This window comes from Equus caballus, chromosome 13 (assembly GCF_041296265.1).
Source record: "Equus caballus isolate H_3958 breed thoroughbred chromosome 13, TB-T2T, whole genome shotgun sequence".
Lineage (NCBI taxonomy): Eukaryota > Metazoa > Chordata > Mammalia > Perissodactyla > Equidae > Equus > Equus caballus.
In genome coordinates, this window is record NC_091696.1 from 41,295,607 (window position 1) to 41,317,372 (window position 21,766).

At 49.6% G+C, this 21,766-nt stretch overlaps 1 protein-coding gene across 8 annotated transcripts in view; it reads left to right on the plus strand.

Annotated features, from left to right (window-relative positions):
- The first annotated feature begins 1 nt into the window (after position 1).
- Positions 2-21,766, plus strand: part of MYH11 (myosin heavy chain 11) — a 118,412-nt gene continuing 96,647 nt past the window's right edge. For 4 of the 8 annotated variants that reach the window (XR_011424791.1, XM_023616273.2, XM_070232243.1 and 1 more), the window contains exons 1-2: positions 2-193; positions 13,882-14,243. Coding sequence is in view for 6 of the 8 variants with exons in the window: in XM_023616273.2 (XP_023472041.1) it covers positions 13,899-14,243 (345 nt within the window). In the remaining 2 variants the exon portion in view is untranslated. The remainder of the gene's footprint in view (positions 194-13,881; positions 14,244-21,766) is intronic. The other 4 variants (XR_011424790.1, XM_023616272.2, XM_070232241.1 and 1 more) reach the window with 1 other exon arrangement.

Consider the following 21,766-nt stretch of genomic DNA (forward strand, 5'->3'; position numbering starts at 1 on the left):
CGGAGCGCGCGCGCGGGACCCTCCCGCCCCCCGCCCCCGGGGCCGCCTCCCCTTTCCCACAGCGGGCAGCCCCGCGTCTATAAAGACAGGCTTCGGGGCGAGCGGGGAGATCTGGACGCCCCGGCCCGGGAGGTGCGCCAGATCTGGGCTCTCCATCCAGCTTCCTCTCCGCTGCCCCCCTAGTTGGAGATCTGTAAGTAGAGTGGTCCTGGGGTGGGGGGTGGGGATGGGGTGCTGGGGGCGGAGGGTCCCCCGGGGCATCCCACAGGGGCTGGCGAGCCGCGAGCTGTTGGTCACCCTCTTAAGGACGGTGGTGAGGCGGGGAGGCTCGCAGTCTTCATTTCTCTACCCCATCCTCCTGGATTTTCCCCAATCCAGCATCCCCCACGGGGAGTAGCCAGCGCTAAGTACCACCTTGGGGGAAACTTATTGAAGAGAACAGTGCCTGAGCCCCACTCCGCTTGCACTAGAGTTTCCGGAAAAACTGTACTTTAAAAAAAAAAAACAACAAAAAAAAAAACAGAGCAATGTCCCGGACGGTTCCTGAGAAGAGGCGAGCCCGGGGGATGTGCTCTCTCAGAAATCTCAGAGGTCCCGCCTTGACACGCTCCGAGCTTTCATTCCAGGCACAGAAAAAGTGCAGCTGGGCGTCGCTGAGAAGTCCTGTCCAGTCTACACAGGCGGGCAAAGCGATGCCCCCCGTGGATCTGGACGTGTCGCCTAGTTCTGTCGATAACGCATTAATTCAGTTGGAAACACACGGGCAGATGCCCCGCAGAAAGGGGAGTGTTTTCCATCAGTCCAGAGGATGTGTTGGTTGGTAACCTTGGACCCAGACGGCTGGTTATGATCCAGTTCACTTACCACGGCCCAGTTTGCTTCCAGAACCTCCCCCCACCCAATTTTTGAAAATCTCATCCAGATGGACCCCGGGGGCCTCAGATAGGCAGACAAGATGTCAAAGTTCACACTGGCCCCCCAAACCTGCAGGTGCACTAAGTTAAGATTGCGCTGGGATTTCCTGCAGAGCAGCCAGGAAAAGGTTACCCTCATGCCCCACAGCATTAAAAACGAACAGGTTAATTTGCAGACTGGCTTTCCCATTGAGATAGCTACTGTTGATGGAACACTTATGTCCCAGGCACTGTAGCAGTGTCTGCCTTAATTTATCTCATTTAGTCATTGCAACAACCTTTTAAGGGAGGCCTTATAATGCCTATTTAGTATACAAGGCAGCTGAGGCTCAGAGAGGTTAAGTAACCTGCCCGGTGTCACACAGCTAGCAAGTGGTAGAACCCTTTCTTGGGTCTGTCTGATGCCAAGGCTATAGACCCTTGACCCCACTCTTTTTTTTCTTCACCATGAACAAAAACTTTGTTGGATTCAGGTGTCTAGTGGGACCAAATGCTTGCAGAAAGGCAAATATCTATGATCTTCTCTTTGAAGAGAACATAAACGGACCTTTTGTGAATTGCAAATAAAATGCACTGTTTGTCCCCGGGTGGTGTGGTAATAAAGTTGGCCCTATAACCTTAGGTGGGCTGCCATCCCGAGTCCAAAACGTGAACTAGCCAGGCCTTCTTCGAGAAACCTCTGGGGCTCGCCCTGTAAACGCCATGTTTTTTATTATCATGTCTGAAATAGACGTGTAATTCCGTACAAGGTATTTGTTATGGATTTGTTACCGTTGCTTTTCTGTGTGAGGGCTGAGATGGAGGCACACATGCCCATTTATGGTAGCGTTTTCCACGAGGCCGTCGTCGGCCCCCTCACAAATTAGCCTTGTATTCCAGCCCTGTCGGTCGTGACTCTGGGGATTTCTGTGCCCTCGTCCTTCCTATCCGGGAACGAGTGGAGGATCCCGGAGGAGAAGACATTTGGGAGAAAAGGGGCATTATTACCTTTTCCTACTCCCTCGGATTTGAAAGTTTTCTTTTTTGGCTGAGAAGGTTGTCTCCCCTTGTCCTCGGTGCACGGAATCCAAACAGGTGGATTTGATGCTGTAGGCACAACCCTGTCAATCTACAATCGGGCGTCCGTTAGATTTTCCTGGAAAACCAAGTCCACTTTTAAATCCGCTGGAATCCTAGAATGTCACAGGCAAATTTAAAAATCATCCACACTGGCCTTCCCAAACCTCAGTTTTCCCATCTGTAAAATGGGGCCAATGGGAACAGCTGATGTCAGGTGAACACTTTTGCCAGACGACGTGCCCTTGGTGTGCATCCTCTTCCTGAGCTGTCACAGCAACCTTTGGAGCAGATGCTGTGATTATCGGCCCTGTTTTTACAAATGTGGTGTTTGAATAACTAGCTCAAGATAACTCGATTAGCCAATGAGGGAGACAGAGTTCTGCAAAGCTGGCTCTTTCTAACTCCGGAGCTAAGGGATCACCGTGCTGGGAGGATGAAATGGGGTAATGCACAGCGCCTGGTCCCTGGTGAACTTCAGTGGGTGGTTATCTATGACAGGCATGACCAGAGACCTCAAGGATCTAGCTCAGTGTGGCACAGCTGGAGAACCAGGAAGCCTATTGTGTGGCCTTTCCATCAAGGAGAAATTTGTTCCTAATTTTCCTTTTGTGTCATCGCTTTTCATAAACCCAATTCCTATTTGGGCTAAAGGTGGTGGTTATTAGAAGCTTCTTCTACTTGAATAGAGCCACGCTTCCTGTGTCAGGAACATTACAAGTTCCGGGTACATTGGCCCATTTGTGACTCATTTAGGGTGGCGATGGCATCCTTTAAGAGCTCACCTGGGAGATGGAGAAGCCTGTCTGACTTCCTCCTTTGCTCCCCGGGGTCTCGCCCCTCCACCCCTGGCCTTTAAACACATTTAACCGCGGCCACACGATGGAGGGAAGGCTGAGTGTGGAGAAGGCCAAGCAGGAATGTGAAGGAGCTTTTATATGGGATCAGACGATGGAGGAAGAAGGCAGTGCTGCCCGCTGATCCTGCAGGGGGACGTTGGGTCCCTCTGACTGGCATTAGAGATTCAGGGGCCCAGGAGGAACAGCCTCCATCGAAATCCCTAAGATAGGGCCCTAAGACTCACCTCCCGCTCACTAACGCAGGCTCGGCTTTGCCATGTTGGACCGTTCCTGGTCCTCCCCTCTGCTGGTAAAGGATGCTGCAAAGAGACAGCATCTCAGAAGCCACCACTGTCGGAGACCACAGGGGTCCTTATAGCCATCCCCCGGTCTCCAAGTAGAATACTTTCCCCCTGGTCCCCCCACCTGACCCCCTCTCCCCTCCTCCCCATCTCTAGATGCAGACGTGGTTCATGAATTCTCGTGTATCTTTCCAAAAGTTTTCTATGTCAAATCTTCCTTTTTTACACAAATTTTGGCATTCTGTAAATTAGCGGGGGTTTTTTTTTCACTTAATTACGTATCTTCAACATCTTTCTATATCAGCACTTTTTGGCGTTTTCCTTTTTATCAGCTTCATAGTACTCTGTTATATGGAAATATAGCAGCTTACTGAAACAACCCCTTATTGAAACAGACCAGCTTTGCACCATCATTTCTCATAAACAGGGCGTCAGGCAGCATCCTTGTGTGTCTATTTTTTCGAATTGTATGAGTTTATCTGGAGGACAGATTCACAGCCAGGCGGTTGTAAATTAAAGGGCATACACACTTAAAATGTATAGATATTGCTGACTGGTCCTCTAAAGACATTGTAAATTCAGACTTCTCCTTGTCACATGCGAGACGACACATTTATTTTAAGCTGAGCTGTGCCAGCATCATCAGATGCAAAACACAGTGGGGCTTTTAGGGCCAGAAACGTCCAGCTGTCTCTATCCTAAATGCACCCTCCATAAGGGCTACCCTCTCTTTGCTGACCAAGTTCCCCTGGGAGGGAGGAAAAAGTAATTTAGCTTTACGAATTAATAGAAGCCAGCCCTGGGGGTCTAGTGGTTAAGATTCGGCGCTCTCATCGCCACAGCCCGCGTTCGTTTCCCAGTCGGGGGACCACACTACCCGTCTGTCAGTTGTCATACTGTGATGTCTGCGTGTTGCTGTGATGCTGAAAGCTATGCCATTGGTATTTCAAATACCAGCGGGATCGCCCATGGTGGACAGGTTTCAGCAGAGCTTCCAGACTAGACAGACAAGGAAGAAGGACCTGGCCACCCACTTCCAAAAAAACTGGGCATGAAAACCCTATGAATAGCAGTAAAACATTGTCTGATATAGCACTGGGAGGTGAGGATGGCATGAAAGGACCAGGCAGGGTGCTGCTCTGCTGTAGGCAGGGTCCTAGGAGTCAGAGTCCACTGCATGACACTAACACAATTCATAGATCTTCCTTCTGGAGTTACTTTAAAAACGACTAGGATTGGAATGGGCCAGGCAGGTGTGAAAAGCAAGCCTGAAGCCGCAGACTCACATTTTTCCTGGTGAGGGAGGCGCGGGCTTCCTTGGGAGATGGGGGGTGGTTGGTGGGGGAGTGGCAAGGGGCCAGGCCACGGAGCAAGGAAGAGATTTTCTGCTAAGAGTAAATTGGGCGTCAGGCGGACCTGGGTTCAAATCCTGGCTCCAGCTTTTACAAGCGAAGGCCTTTAATTGAGTTACTTTTCAAGACCTCAGTAGTCTTAGCAGAAAACTAGGAATTAATCAATGATGCCCACCTCGCCAGACACTTACGAGGCATCGTAGATGGGTGTGTCATAAACTACCTGGCCCGATACCCCACAAATAGAGGGGGCCTCAAATGATAGTGACTTTAATTAATAACAGACTGAGAGTCTAGATTGCCTCGTGGGGACAGTTTGGGGCTTTGTGGGGACTGGTGCATCTGGGGTGCCCGGTTCCCTCTGCACATCTGGCTCCTCCCCACCCCTGGGCCAGGCCGGGAAGGAGCCTCTCCACTGCAGGTCTTCCCGGCTGGCAAGGCATGCTCTGGATCAGGCACAGGGGGCTTGCATCGCACCTGCACGCCGTTTAAAACGTGCAATGCTTTCCCTTTGGGGGGGTACTTTGTGTCTGAATTCAGACTTCTGGTTCTGGAAAGTCCAGCAATGCAGGACCCACATTCTTAATAGGTGGCACCAGCTGGAATCGAGCTGCCACCCTCTCTGGAGACAGGGAGAGGGCTCTGCCCAGCCTCCCCGGGCCTGAGTCACTGCATCGCTCCCCTGACCCCAGGGGCAGTTGGATCTGTGCCCCAGCTCTTGAAGCAGCGGCTTGGCAGTAAAGTCCTGAGGGAAGCTGTCGCCCAGACCTGATGACATGCAAATCCTATACTCTTTGGGTTCTGGCACATTTTATTCATTTTTCGTTAATGCGGGAGCAGGAGAGGCCGGACCTTTTACCCCTGAGCTCCTCTGGGGAAAATAAAACTGAGGCTAAAACAAACTGAAACAGCTGAGCATTCGCCATTGGTCCAATTTCAGCCCTTTGATCGGGAATCACAGATGCCATAAAATGTCAGAGCAAGGCCAGCCCACTATTCCCCCCTGCCGCCAATGAAAAATGCAAGGCCCAGAGAGGGAAGGTGACTTGCCCAGAGTCACCCAGCGAGCTTGGAGCAGAGCTGGGACCTATAGGCCTGTGGTTGATGAACAGCTTGTTTGTGCTCGAAGAATGCAGCGGTGGGTTGTCGGTACGGAAGCCAGGGCTGTGCACAGGGCTGTGCACACAGCTGTCAAACATTGCTGATAGTGATCGAGTCCTTTGCTCTCAGCAGAATGTTCGAGAGCAGCCCTTGGTCCTGCAGTGTCCTTAGCATCCATCAGGGCTATGAGATCATCCCAAAGATGTCCTTCCAGCCCTCAGCACTGGTGCAGGACGTTGGACGTGGGGGAGGGTAGGAGAGGAAGGAACAAGGTGCGTGGCGTCTCCTTGAGGTTTGGCCGTCTGGCTGGCTGTCTCTTTTCTGGTCTGCTGTGCTCGCACGCCTCTTGTGTGACCCTCTCTCTGCAGGTGGCAATCCAGGTTGGTGCTGACTAAGTCCCGACCGTCCTCAGTTTTAGTCGTCCTTCCCTGGAGAGCCCTTGCTCGTATTCTAAAGCAGTGGTTCTCACTGGGGACAGTTCCGCCCCCCAGGGGACATCTGGCCGTGTCTGGAGACATTTCTGCTTGTCGTGACTTGGGGAGAGTCTGCTACTGGCATCTTGTGGGGAGTGACCAGAGAGGCTGCTAAACGCCCTACAATGCACAGGACAGGCGCCTTGCCCCCCCAGCCCGAAATGTCAACAGTGCCAGGTTGAGAAAGCCTGCTGTGAATTAAGGACCACGGCAGGGAGCCGCAGACTGAGTTTTGCTTCCATTCAGCACAGGGAGAATTCTATGCCTGGGATCATGCCCTCTGATCACGGCTGCAATTTTGCAAGCTACTTTTTCTTCCTCCTTGTGCTTCCCCTAAAGCCTGACCTGACATTTTTGCCTGATTGTCCACCACCCCAAATTCTGAAAACTCAAGGCTCTGGGGACATGCCGAGGCAAGTCCTTATAACAATAAAACCAAATAATCTGGAGCCTTCGTGTTGCCAAGACTGATTCTGGATGCGTCCCGTGCCTGCCTGTATTTCCTTCGGTCCTCAAGTTCTCTGCCTGTTTCAAAGAAGGGGAGCAACGCAGAAAAGATCACTTTGAAGAGATATCTTTATTCAGGTGCCACCATCTCTAGCTGTGCCATGCTGGGCAAGTTACTTGACCTCTCTGTGCCTCGGTTTCCTCTCATAGTGTTTTGGAGGGGATTAAATGAGATGATAGCTGGCACTCAATAGATTTAGCAGGTGTGATTTTACCAATGTTAGTACAGTCATGGTTGCCTAACAATGGGGATGTGTTCTGAGAAATGCGTTGTTAGGCGATTTCGTCGTCGTGCAAACATCATCGAGTGCACTTACACATACCTAGATGGTACAGCCCACTACAGACCTAGACTATATGGTACTAATCTTATAGGTGCGCCATCATATATGCAGTCCATTATTGTCCAAAACATCGCTATGCAGCGCCTAACTGGATGATCAATTTGCTAGATTTGCTGAATTTTCTCAAGGGCAGATCTGTGAGATTTCATCAGTGTTTCATGGGAAAAGAGGTCTATGGCCAAATGTTGCTTTGGGAAGACCTGGGTTCAGAGGGGTGCCCTAGCTTTCGGACTGCAGGACCTGCCAGGACCTTGGACGTTGTGATGAGATGACGTCCTGCCTGTCCGAGAGGGGAGGGGCTCTGGAGCACCATTCAACTCAACCTCCCAGAATCCCGGCCCCCTCCCCGCACCCCGCCTCCACAAAGATTTCAAGGGATCAGGGTTCCAAGGAGCATCCTCTGGGAAACACCAGTCTAGGGGGAAGCCACGCTCCTCTTCCCATCTCTGTCTGCCTTTTGACCAAAGGAGATTTCACGCTTCGTAACTGTCAGAGGCATCAAAGGCACGGGGAGCCAGCCAGCTGTGCTCTCTCCTTTTTTGGACAGAGACGGACTCTTCGCGCTCGATCTTGTTTGTGTTCTTGATCCTAGATTAGACAGGGTTCCTGGCAGTGGGGTTTCCTGTGTCCTCTTCTTTTTCTGTTGGATTTTCTGCCGGTTTTCTGACTTTCAAGGCATCGCAGTTAGGAAGAGCCCGCTTCATTGTCATGCCGATCTGGACAATTAAAACATTTCTCCCGACCCTCTTGAGCATAACTGGCTGCCATTTGAAGACTTTTCATCCATGGCACAATAACATAAATGTACTTGACGCTGCCGAATTGCACAATTAAAGGGTTAAGGCTTTGGTACATTTTATGTTATGCGTATTTTACTGTAATGAAAGAGAAAAAGAAAAAAGGAGGAAAGAAACCCAAATTTTTCACTGAAGTGTACTTTGCATCAGAAACATGCACATTCCTGTGGGTGTGCAGCTCGATGAACTTTCACAGAGTGAGCGCACCGTGGAACCGGTGCTCGCGCGAAGAAGCGGACGGTCAGCCCTTGACCCCCTCGTGTCTCACCTTTCCAGTTACGACGTCCGACTTCCATCACTGTAGTTATTTTGCCTGGGTTCAGCCTCATATAAACAGAATCACACAAGTGCGTCCTTGTGTGTCTGCCTTCCTTCACTCAAGCGTGTTTGTGAGGTTTTCCCTTACTGGGCGTACCCTTATGGTTCGTGTCATCTGTTTCCAGCCCCATTTCGAATGTTTATGATGGTGCCTTAATGGTTCATTTATTGCAAATACTCCGCCGGGCTTCCAATAAGCTCATCAAGCTTGTGTGGGAGGCAGAGGACCACAGGCTCTGGAATCAGACCTGAGTTCAGATCCCAGCTCTGCCTCTTCTGAGCTGTGTGACCTCAGGGAGATTCCTTCACCTCTCTGAGCCTCAGTTTCCATACCTGTAAGGTGGAGCTGACCATGAGACCCAACTCCTAAGGCTGTGGGGATGTTACTTGATGCTGCTGCGTGTAAGAGACTTAGCCCAGGGCCTGTAGGCGGTCCATGAGGGTTAATTACCACCGTTGGTGTTCAGAAAACTCAGCGCTGGGTGTGACAGACAGGCTAAAGGGGAGGCGATGCAGTATTGATGTTGCATACCGATAGAAGATAGTTTTATGTATTTTATAGAGTCATGGTTTTCCTTTTAAGGAAAATGTCAAGCCTGCAAAAGTAGACAGAACAGTATAACACCCCTGGAGGAACCCTATCCCTCAGCTCCGGCAATATCCACACCCCAGCCAATCTGGTTTCCTCTCCGCCCCCCTCATTTCCTCCCTTCCCGGGTTATTCTAAGATAAGCCCCAGGTTCATCATTTCATCTATAAATACTTCCCAGTGTCTCTAAAAGGAAAGGACTCTTTAAATAGATGAAGTCACAGTATCATTTTCACACCAAAGAATTTAGCAGATCCCTAGTATAAAGTATAGCAAGCCAGCGTTCAAATTTCCCTGATTATCTCATACATTTTTCTTTTTGGAGGGCTTGTCAAAATGTTGTCTTTTCTAACAATTACATGCAATTTCTCAAGGGTTTCCTTTTAAGGGGTGGGTTTTAAAAAATGCAAGCTCCATCTTTCTTTCTGATTCTGCCGTGTGTGTTGGGGCAAGGAGTTCTTGCCCTGCCTCTCTCCGTGTTTATCTGTTGTTGTCCCTGTTAGATTTTTTTCATTATGACGATTTTCAAACATGTACACAAGTAGAGAGAACAGTGTGACACCCCCAGGGCGTATCGCTCAGCTTGGATAATTATCAACACTTGAGCCCAGTCTCGTTTCATCTTCTCCTCCTCCTGTTCTCTTATGTGTCTCAAAGTCCCTTCTGATCTCTAGGCTCCCCTCCTTTTCTTTGCACACTGTCTGTTAAAGAAACTGAGTCATTTGTCATGTGCTTTCCCACCTTGTGCACTTTGGTGCACGCCTGTGACATTATTCAGCGAGTTCCCCGGGCCCTGAATTTGCTATCAACAGGTGTCAGATCCAGAGGCTTTGTCAGCTCCAATCCCCCACTCCGGCCCCTGTTCCTTTTTGTAAGGATATTTCATTGGTGGCAGTGGCACTTCCTAGAACATCCCATATGGAGACGCGTAATGAGTGACTGACGATTTGGCTGTGCTAAGGTTAATTAGTAAGTTTGGGTGGTGCCAGCCCACTCCATCCCTTAGGAAGTTCTCCATCCGCTTTTCATCTAACACAGTGAGTCTGAAAGTGTGGACCCCAGACCAGCATCCTCTGCATCACCTGGAAACTTGTTAGACATGCCCATTGTGGGGCTCCTCCCAGACCTGCTGACTCAGAAGATCTCGGGGTGGCCCAGCCATCCGTGATGTCACAGCCCTCCAGGTGAAGTTTGAGAACCACAGCCTGACGGTTCGGCAACTACAGAGAGTCGTGGCCAAGACTCGTTATTTTATTACGGGTTACAAAATTGCTACATTCTAGTTTTATCATTTCTTCTCTGTTTCTGAGCTGGAATTCTTCCAAGTAGAAGGAAATAGTTTTTAATAACAGGATGGGAATGGAGGATGATACTGGTGGGCTTCTTATGTCCCAAGCAAAATGCAATAACAGTTAAAACACGCAAGAAATGGGACTGTTAAACCTAGGACATTGTGCGTTCTCTACAATTCTTTTTTTTTTAATTGAAATACAATTGACATTCTGCAATTCTTTTTTTCCCCTCTTTTTCTCCCCAAATCCCCCCAGTACATAGTTGTATATTTTTGTTGTGGGTCCTTCTAGTTGTGGCGTGTGGGATGCTGCCTCAATGTGGCCTGATGAGCAGTGCCATGTCGGTGCCCAGGATCCGAACCGGCAAAACCCTGGGCCACTGAAGCAGAGCGTGCGAACTTAACCACTGGGCCACGGGGCCGGCCCCTGCAATTCTTTATTTCACTGCTTTGAATAACTGAAGTGATTACAGTATTCAGATTTAGGCAATGATTCACTCATTTCTCCATCTTTTTAAAAAACACACTACTGGATCAGGTCTCCCGGGAGAAATAACCATCCCCTCTCAACAGATCAGCTTCTGGTCTTTATTATTGTTATTTTCACCCCTGGAAGAGAAAAGTTGATATTGGAGTATCTGCCCCTCTGATTTTCGCCTCAAAAGTCTGCATTTCAGGAGCTGGCTGCCCCGCTCCAGGAGCCCATTCCTGGGTTATGGGGGTTACTCCATCTTCATGGGCTTTGGGCCCCAAGAGTGGGGATTATTCAAAGGAGCTGAGTATTGTTTTCTGCTGAAGTGGGGGCATCAACCACACAGTGCGTCCTGGTGGTCATGCATCCTAATTCCACCTGCACCTTAGTTCTTTGGAGTGTGGCAGCCGTGAATGGGGAGGAGGGATGGGGCAGGTTGGAGGAGCTGGGGGAGGGCGGGGCAGCTCCTTCGGGGGCAGTTGGAGGGTCTGGAATGGGCCACTGGACAAGCCTGTAAACAGCCTGTTGCCTCAGCACCCACCTCGTAGACACATCTAGACAACAGGATGGAGAGGCCGTCGTCATGGGGCTCCCCATGTTGAGAGGACATTACTGACTTGAAATTTTATATAAAGACAGACCCCTCTTATTTAATGACCTTGAGGAGCAATTCGCGTAGGAAAGGTGGGATCAATATGGTGATTTTCCCCCTTTCTTTACCAGTTTTCAAAATAATGGTTGGTCCCCCAGCATCTTACAAGGATGACCTGTGAGTTCTTTTTTAATCATTATGAGCGCGTGGACTTAAACACATTCCTCTTTCCATTCTTATAGTGATTTTTCTTATTGATGTTCAAACTGTCCCATGTCTGACCAGATAGAACCATAGTTTAATATTTTAGTACGTAGTTTTAAAAATGTATACCCATACGTATAAAATTACCAGAAAGATTCTGTTATAAATATTTGCATCAGCTTTATTGAGGTATAACCGACATACAATAAAACTCACCAATTTCTTTAAAAAAACCCACTGATTTTAAGCTTGTAGCCCAATGAGTTCTGACAAATGGATACAGTGGTGTAATCACCACCCTGATCAGGATATAGAACATTTTCACCCCAAAAGCTCCTTTGTGCCTCTTGGCCATCAGTTCCCTGCCCCTGGCAACTATTGGTCTGCTTTCTGCCATCATCATTTCCCTTTTCTAGATGTCTGTATCGATGGAATAACAGAGCGCGGAGTCTTTTGAGTCTGGTGTCTTTCACTTAGAACCATTGTGAGATTTGTCTATTTTGTGTGGTTGGTTTCCTTTTATTGCAGAGTATTCCCTTTGTGCATATGGTAACTTAGAAATATATCATAAATATTTTCGCGTGGTCAACGGTCACTTATTATCTGATTCCATGTAACTGAAATGTCCAGGAAAGGTTAATCTGTAGAGACAGAGAGTAGATTAGTGGTGGGGTTGGGGATGGGATGCGGGGTGACCGCAGACCAGCACAAGGCAGCCCTTTTGGGGATGATGGTAATGTTCTGAAATTTATCGTAACGATAGATGTGCCAACGCTGTAAATTTCCTAAAAGTCATTGACTTGTACATTTACAATGAGAGAGTTTGACGGCATGTCAATGATACTTTAACAAATATGTCAAAAGGGAAAAATCTTTGTGTGGCATAAATAAAAGGCCACGTCTTAAATTGTTGGCGGCACCATATGGCATTCTCTCGAATGGATGTTCCACAATGGAACGGGCCCTCGCTGAAGGCCTTTTAGATCGCTTGCAGGCTTTGCTGTTGCATACAGCACTGCTGCCCACATGCTGGAACGTCTATCAGCACTTGTCTGTTCTTAGGCTAAATTCCTAGAAATGTAACCGCAGGTCAAGGGGTATGCATAGATTTTAAGGCTTTTCCCTCCGTAAGGGTGGTGTGTGCAGAGGCCTGGTCCCCCACACTCTTGGCAACCCTGGATATTATCAGTGGTTTTCATCTTAGCCAGGCTGATGGGTGAAAATCAACATCTCATTGCTTTCACTTGCTTTTCTCCATTTACTAGTGATGTGAAACATCTTTTGTGTACGTGTATTGGCTATTTGAAGGTCTGTGTAAAAATATCTATTTTTTATCATAAATTTAATAAAAAATTATGCAACTACAAATATGATAAAAAAAATAGATACATAATAGGAAGTACCTCCATGCTCATGGCAGCATTATTCACAATAACTGAAACCTGGGAGCAACCCAAGTGTCTCTCCACAGATGAATGGATAAGCAAAATGTGGTATGTCCATACAATGGAATATTATTCAGCCTCACTGAGGAAGGAAATTCTGATGCATGTGACAACATGGGCGGATCTTGAGGACATTATGCTAAGTGAAATAAGCCAGTCCCAAAAAGACAAGTACTATATGGTTTCACTTATGTGGGGTACTTAGAGCAGTCAGATGCATAGAGGCAGAAAGTAGAATGTTGGTTGCCAGGCGCTGGGGGCGAGGAACGGGATGTTGTTGTTTAATGGCTGTAGTTTCATTTCTGTAAGATGCAAAGAGTTCTCTAGGTGGATGGTGGTGATGGTTGCACAACCGTATGAACATACTTAATATCCCTAGACTGTACACTTAAAAAGGGTTGAGATAGTAAATTTTGTTATGTATATTTTGCCACAATAAAAAAATTGGAAGAAAAACATACATCCTAGAACATTTTCATTACCCTCAAAAGCAACCCTGTACCCCTTAGCTGTCACCCTCTGACTCTCTCCCAGCCCCTGGCATCTACTGATCTACTTTCTGTCCCTATGGATCTGCCTGTTCTGGACATTTTATATAAATGGAATCATATAACATGTGGCCCTTTGGGACTGGCTTCTTTCACTTAGCATCGTGTTTTTAAGGTTCCTCCGTGCTGCAGTGTATATCAGACCTCCATTCCTTTTTATGGCTGAGTAATATTCCATTGTATGGATGTACCACATTTTATGTATCCGTTCCATCTGTTTGTGGACACTTGGGTTGTTTCCACGTTTTGGCTATTGTGAATAATGCCTCTGCGAACGTTCACTCACAAGTTTCTGTGTGGATGTACGTTTTCGTTTCTCTCGGGTCTACACCTAGGAGTGGAATTGTCGGATCATACGATAACTCTATGTTGAACCATTGGAGGACCCCTCCCCTTTTATTTTTACAGTAAACAATAAAATGTGGATATCTTCCTGTGTCAGTGCACACAGACATACTTGCTTCTCCACCCCTGGATAGGATTTCAGTGTATGAAAACACCATGCTTTACATATCCATTGCCCTGTTGACGGACAGTAGGCAATGCTGCAGATCCTTTTCGGAAGCCCCTTTGTGTGTTTCCTTTCACTGACAACGTAAACGACATGGCAGAGGACATCCTTGTACGCTGTGGAATATTTCTGCAGCCCGCGCCCCTAGATGTGGCCAGCTGAGGGGTTGATCTATCTTTAGGGCTCGGTTCTGGCCTGATCCTGACCCTGTCGCCTTATTCCACAGGGGACCCACCAGGCACCATGGCGCAGAAAAACCAGCTCAGTGACGATGAGAAGTTCCTCTTCGTGGACAAAAACTTCATCAATAGCCCCGTGGCCCAGGCCGACTGGGCTGCCAAGAGGCTGGTCTGGGTCCCTTCGGAGAAGCAGGGCTTCGAGGCGGCCAGCATCAAGGAGGAGAAGGGGGATGAGGTGATCGTGGAGCTGGTGGAGAACGGCAAGAAGGTCACGGTTGGCAAGGATGACATCCAGAAGATGAACCCGCCCAAGTTCTCCAAGGTGGAGGACATGGCCGAGCTCACGTGTCTCAACGAGGCGTCCGTGCTGCACAACCTGAGGGAGAGGTACTTCTCGGGACTCATATACGTGAGTATCTCGGGGCAGTGGCTCACTTCCCCCGGGCCTGTACCCCAGAGGGCGGGCAGAGGGTTACAGACGTGTTCGGGGTGCAGGTTGGGAGGCCCTGCGGTGAGATGGAATCATTTCGTCCTGGGTTCAAATCTCAGTCCTACCTTACCTGGTTCTGCGACATTGAACAGGTTATTTCGCGTCTCGAAGCCTCAGTTTTCCTCTCTGTAAAATGGGAAATAATCACCCTGTCCCCGTGAAAGGGGTGCAAAGATTCCAAATGATCGTACATGCAAAGCGCCAGGGCACACGGTGAATACTCAACAGATCCCAGGGGAGGGGTTCCCTGCTCTTCCTCCCTCTCAGAAATAAAGAGCTCGTAGCCTCCAGGGGTTACATCCTGGTCCATCCTGGCAGCCAAGCGGGAAGGAGACCGGAAGAGCTGGCTAGGTTTGTGGAGGCTTCTCTGTCCCAACTGGGAATGCGTGGGTTGGACCCGGTCTCCTCTGGGTCGACTGTGCTGATCGGAGTGGACCAGGGCTGCGCTGTCTGATATGGTAGCTGCCGCCCACAGGTGGCTAACTAAATTTAGATGTAAATTCGTTAAAAATCAACACTTCAAAATTCATTTCTTCCGTTGCACCGGCCGCATGCGTAGTGCTCAACAGCCACCTGTGGCTCATGGCCGTTGCACTGAATATTACAGGTACAGAATATTCCCGTCATTGCAGAAAACCTGTTGGACAGCCTGCTAGATGAGAGGGGACGGTGACACTCAGTGGGGCACAGGTTTCTTGTGGGTTTGGACCCACTCTCCCGAGCAAGAGGGACATAGGGAGACCCCGATGGCACAGGGGGCAGGGGGTCCTGCAGTCCAGCCTTTGTGTGTCTTGCCTCTCTGAAAGGGCATGCTGATCCCTTGGGCCAATTACCTAGTTTCTCTGAAATTTTGTTTCCTTCTCTTTAATGTGAATACAAGAATAGTATCAGCCTCACAGAGTGGGTTTCTCTTAAAAAAAAAAAAAAAGCTCTTGGTGCGCCCCCTGGCACATTGTCAGCACTCAGAATGCGAGGCGTTATTGTTATGGGTTTTGTCGCTGTTACGATCGTTTTTGTTATTACTAGTTGGATGTTCTTGGATCCTTTGCAACCTTGTGGAAACAGGCACTTTGTCGTTATGCTTCGGGTCCTGCCCTGTACGTTTTGCCTCTTGGAAAATTACAAAAAGCCCCTAGTCATCCTTTAAAATGCCCTGCAGATTTTTTTCCTAATTAGGAAAATAAGGCATTTTCATTACAGAAGAGTGGGAAAATTCAGAAAAGCATAGCGAACACGGAAGTCATCCTCCCCCCCGGAGATAAGAGCTGATCAGATGTTGCTGTGTTCTTGATCTTTCTTTGGGAGAATGGTACACGTAGCTATGTTTAAAAGCCTCTGCACATAGGTTAGTGACCTGCTCTTCTTTCCATGTACAAGTCGATGCTGAGCCTTCCCACATCTCAGTCAGTAACCCCCAAAATCCCCTTTTAAGGGCCGTGTAATCCATCCCATGGATGTGCCGTCACTGACTGTCCCTTCTTATGGATAGTTCAGTGGCTGCAACCGTGGCTTCCTGTTGGAGCCAAGTCGGGCCAGGGGAGCAACTCTCAATTATTAAATGCCTCTGCTGATCCGGATCCGGCACCTTGACACACTTTATTTCATTTAATCAGCACAACGTCCGCTGAATAAGTACGCTCGTCCCATTTTACGGGCAAGCAAGCTGAGTCCCAGCGAGGTACGGCCATCCTCACTCCCCAGCTAAGCGGGGAGAGCCGCTTTGTCTGCTCCACTCCGCCTGTGGAAACGTCATCCCCCTGGGGCTGTCGGTACAGAAAGGGCATTTCTAAGGACACCAGTCTGCAGGGAGCTAGGGGGAAAACTGGCTGCTTCAGGATCAAGTCTCCCATCTGAGATGTGTCATCTCCATCCAGGAAGGTCGAGGGCAGGCCTGGGTACCAATATCCCCTGCTGTCCTCTGACACGGTGTTTGAGGCCAAAATAGAAATCAGAAAAAATGAGGGGCTTAGGGAGGTCCTGAGACCCAGAATATCTCTGACAGCAGATTAAAAAGTGAATCAAAGCTTCAAATTCCCGCTCTGCTTCTCCGGACAGATTAGATAAAAATCCTTCAGCCTCGTGACCACGCGCCTCCTCCTGTCTGGTCAATTTAATCACTTAAATAGAAACTGTTGTCCGTGAAGGAGGAGATGACGGAGGAGGGGGTGGGGAGGGGAAGACCGCAGGTTGCTCGCCCAGCGCATGACCGCAGAGGTGGCTGGCGGGTGATGCTGAGTGGCCGGGCGAGCCCGACTTTGCCCTTGGTCATGAACAGAACTTTCCCCTCTATTCTGTAAGGCTCACGTCACACGACGCTCCTTCCATTAGGTCCTGGCTGACTCCCGTCCTCTTGGATCTAGAAGATTGGTAGAAGCCAGAGGGTCCTGTCTCCTTATCTTAGGGATGCAGGTTCTTGCCTGAGCTGCCACAGATGTTCATGGCACACGTGGATGCTCATGGCACGCGTGGGTGCGGACGTCGTTCTGATTCCTGGTCCAGCGCTCCCTTGCTCTTCTAGACACTGTCATTGGCTGGAGTTCCTCTGCCTGGAGTTTTCCATGATGACTTAGCAGCTGGCTCTGTCGCTGGTGTTTGGCTGGGGGAACGGGACAAGGGTTTCCCAGTAGAGGGAGCTCAATTAAAGGCGTGGGCCTTGGTGGTACTGGGTACTGTCCTAAGTCCTCGCCGGCCCATTTCATCCTTTATGACAGCAGGGAGAGCAAAGCTCACATCCCACCCTGCGCATGAGGTGACTGAGGCAGAGGGGTGACGTGCTTGCCTGGGAAGGGGCCTGGATCAGACTCTGGCCTGTGGGATGCTGAGAGTCGTGGGGCTCAGAGTCCTTGCCCCCAGGCTGCTTTATAATTAAGGGGAGAGAGGGAGATAAGACACACGGGTGCTAGATGCAAACATATGATGGATTCTAAAACAATGAATGGATAAAGAACATGTGGTATGTCCATTCAATGGAGTATTACTCAGCCCTAAAAATGAAGGAAATCCTGCCATAGGCAACAGCATGGATGAACCTGGAGGATGTTATGCTAAGTGAATTAAGCCAGTCACAGAAGGACAAATACTGCAGGATCCCATTTATATGAGGCACTGAAAATAGGCCAACTCAGGGACGAAAGAGCGGAATGGTGGTGCCACGCTAGGGGCTGGCAGAGGGGGAAATGGGGAGATGCTAATTAACAGGCATCAAGTTTTGGTTAAGCAAGATGAGTAAGTCCCAGAGATGTGCTGTGCAGCATCATGCCTATGGTTAACGATACTCTATTGTGCACTTAGAAATTGGTTAAGAGGGAGATCTTGTGTTAAGTGTTCTTACAAAAAAGAAAAATTCCCTAAAATGTAGGTTCTAAACTCAGGGCCTGTGAATGGGCCCCGGGGAATTTGTCAGCCTCCTGAGATTTAAGGAAAACTTTGTGCATATGGAATTTTTTGTGGGCAGAGGGTCTTAACTTTAATTAGACTCTCAAAGGAGCCTTGTTCCCCCTGTGGCAACAATGATGGCAGCTACTGTTCATTTAAAATTTACTATCTTATGAGTTTATAGTAATAATTATTATTGCTAACGCTATCCTTTTCTTTATGTAAGGGAGATGTACTATTTAGCCTCATTTTTTCAGATAAAGATAATGGGACCTAGAACACTTAATGAGTGATGGGACACAGCTGGGTCTCAAACAGGCAGGCTGGCCCGAGGGCCAGTGCCTTGAAGTGCTATCTCCTTTAATGCATCCAATGACCCCATGAGACAGAGGCTGTTACCCCATTTTAGAGGCCAGGACCTCGAGGCTCAGATGTGCTTAGTCCCATTGCTGGAAGTGGGCGGAGCTGGGATTCAGACAAGGTCTGTGTGCCCCAGGGCCGGAGTGACAACCCTGATGGTAAAGGGCAGTAGGGTGACAGGAGTCTAGGAACAGGAGGTGATGGACGTGGGCTGGGGCAGGAGGGGACCGGGCCGTGGGTGCCAGCAGCTTTGAGTTGGACCAGCTTGAAGTGCACAGAAGGAAGGAATCTAACTTTTTATGATGATTTCTTGAGCACCTGCTAGCTGCTAAGTCACAGATTGCAAGCTGTTGGCCCAGAGTGAGTGATTTTTTTAAAACATTGAGTTAATTTGATATACTTCCTCCCCCAAAAAAAGAAAAGAAAGGAAATCTCAGTTTCTGGCATTGCTTGGAAAAGAAGAGGACCTGGCACCCTTGGACCCAGGTTGCCAGGTCACAGTCCCTGTCAGATGAGCTGTGTGCACTTTGTTTTTCCACAGGCCCCACCACTCCCTGTCGCCTCCCAGACCCTGGGGCTGAGTGTGGTTGGCTGTTGGTCACTGCACTTACTTTTTTTCCTCACACCTGGCCTGCTTCACTCATGTCTTACCCTCTTGGTCCCTGTAGACAGTGGGACCTTCTACCCTTAGGCCAAGTTCCTGGGGTTGGGATCATGATCCAGGGCAAAGATGTATGGACCCTCCTGTTCACTGGGTCTCCAAGCCCAAATAGCCCACTGTCGAACTCAAAAGGACCTTTTCCTGGTTCTGATTTCACTGTCCTGGGAAGACCAGGAGGTAAGGAGAGGCCTACCTTCCAGACTCCAGCAGGTGACGATGTTTTCATCTTAGACACCTGGCCCAGTGACCTCAGCCTTCTCTGGAAGGAGTGTCCCCGAGGGTGTCTGGGAGCAGAGGCCTCTTGGCTGCCAGAGGGTCCTGGAAGGTGGAAATAAAACACAACCAGAGGCTCTGCTTTCTTGAGCCCTGGGAACTAGCCATTTAGATCTTTCAGGTTGTTATTGCTTCAAAGACCCTCCCCAGTAATACAAGGCTATCCACGCAAAGCCCACAAGAGAATAGTTAAAAATAAGAAGCAGACATCACGTCTTGCGGCTTTTTCTTGTGTCTGTTCATAACTGTCTAGTCAGACTTAAGACATTTTTTGCAGCAGGCAATACATGCAAATATTAAATAAAATTGTGTATAAGGGTATTTAGAACTTTCCTTTCATCCCCATCCCTCCTCTTCTGGTTCTCTCCTTAGAGAAACTGTGGGCACCAGTTTCTTGTGCAGCCTTCCAGGAATATGTCATATATATACAGGCAAATATATGTATACCTGTAGCCACATGTGTAGACATGTCCATATATGTCCATGTACGTGTGTACTCTTTTTAACAGTGTTGTGCTATGATTATTGAGCCGACCCCCGACTGATGGTCATTTAGGTTGTTTCTAGTCTCTTTTGCCGTGAAAATCAAGGCTGCCGCGAATCGCGTTCTTGGCGGCCTGTGTCTGTCTCTGGGGTAGATGTTGAGAGAGCCATGACGTTGCATGTGAACCTGGTGAGAAAGGTGTGGTTACCCATTATTGCATAGACAGCAAGAGTTGGCTCAGGGTTCAGCCGCTCACACGAGTCTGGCAGGTAATGAGGGCAAAGCTGAGGTTCCCCCCCGGGGCCGGTGTGACTTAACTCCTGAGTCCCTTGCTCCTTTCCCTGTTTGTTCCTCGTTGCTGCTGGAGGCCGTGGGAGCAGCTCCCTGCTCGGGGCTCTGCAGCTGACCATATAAAGTGTCAGGGAGAAACTGGAGTCACTTCCTAATACGGTCACAAGAGGGAAACCCTGGGCCTGTGGCTGGGACCTGCTGGTGGCACGAGGCCCTGAGATGCTGGCCAGGACCCGGGAGACAGGGATGTTGAAACCTCTGAACTCGACCAGCTGGAGAGGGGCTCGTGGGGTCGGGGAGGCAGAAACACAGCCAACTGCAAGTGGGCTGGGGCGGGCGAGGTTAACCGGGGTTGAATGATGGAGATGGGACCTCCGGATGCCGAAGGCCAGCCGCCCTGCGTGGGGCGTGCTGCTGCCCGCCCGGTTCTTCCTGTCGGGTTGTCATGCCCTAGAAAGGCTTGCTCAATGGAACAGATATTCAGATCTGCCTAGAAGCGTGGGTTCAGTGCTCGCTGTGTGCGTAGCACGGGAAGTGTCCTAGCAAAGAGGAAGAAAGTAATGCCTATCCTTCAGAAGCCGGTGATGGAGTTGGGAGGGCCGTGCCTTCCTTCCTGCCTTCTTTTCTTCATTTCCTTCAGCAAGTATTCACTGCATGAATGCCGTGTGCCCGGCTCTGTTCTGGATGCTGGAGGTACGATGGGGTGCAGCCAGCAGTCCAGGAGGTGACCTTGAGGCTGGGCCCTGAAGGAGGAGAGGCAAATGGCTCTGGGAACATTGCAGGGAAAGTGTTCTAGGTAGAGGGAACAGCACATGTGAAGGTTCCAAGGTGGCAAGGTTTTCGTCATCAAGAAACAAAGGCAGCATGGTATAGTCACTAACATTTATTCAGCACCGACTGTATACCAGGCACCATGCTAAATGCTTCACAGGTGTTATCTCACTGCGAACCTATGAAAGAGCTGCTATTACACCCTGCTCATTTGGCAGAGGAGGCTAACTGAGGCTCAGAGAGGTTAAGTAAATTGCCCAGGGTCACACAGCCAGGAAGTAACAGAATGAGGGTTCAAACCCAAGTCCTCAGTGCTCGATTCTGTACCCTCACCCAGTGCCCCTTACTGCCTCCAGATTAAGGCCTTGGGGGGAGTGATTTGGGCTGTAAATGACACCCACATTCTAAAAAGGGCGTGGCAGTTGGCAGAAGCGTGACCTTGGGAGGAGCTCTCGGTGGAACTGAGACCTGAAGGATGGATGGGGCTCGGCTGGCCATCATTCTATCCATCGATCATTTATTGGGCACTTACTCTATGGGAGGCCGCATGCTGGGGACCAGGACACACAGCCCCGCCCTGGAACACCTCTGCCGCCCGCTCAACAAACGTCCACTGAGCATCTGCTGGATGGCACCCCGTGCGAGGCCCCATCTCATCACAGAGATGAGGGAAGCGCTACCCCTGATCCAGGGAATCTTTGCATTCACTTGCCCCCCAGGCATTCATTTAGCAAGCACCTACTGTATGCCCAGGCCTGTGCAGGGCCTGAAGAGGAGGAGGAGGGGGCTCCCCGGTCGGCGCAGGGCTCTTGCAGCTGGCGCTGACTCCAGGCCGACCGCGAACCCGTCAGGCTGGGTGCAGGTCCTGGTGCCGCTTACCTCCACAGGGGCCTCCTCCCCTCACCATCCCGTTTCTTCTTTATGCCGTTCACCCGCACGCACCCTGTGTCCCACGTTTCTGCCTCTTGGTCTTTGCCCCGCTGCCTTCTGGCCTCTGCTCCCTCCTGAGCCGGTTGACACCCTCTGTCTGTTAGGACTCAGTGCAGGGAGCTCCCCACCCTTGAAAGTCTCCCATTCCCACCCCCCCCGCCATGGGTTAGGGCCTCTCTTTACCTGGGCTCCATCCTTACTCTTACCACGTTGTTTCAAATGTCCTTGTCCCCCTTCTGACCTGTGGGCTCTTTGGGACGAGGCCTGTCGTTGATTGACTGAACTCCAATGTCCAGC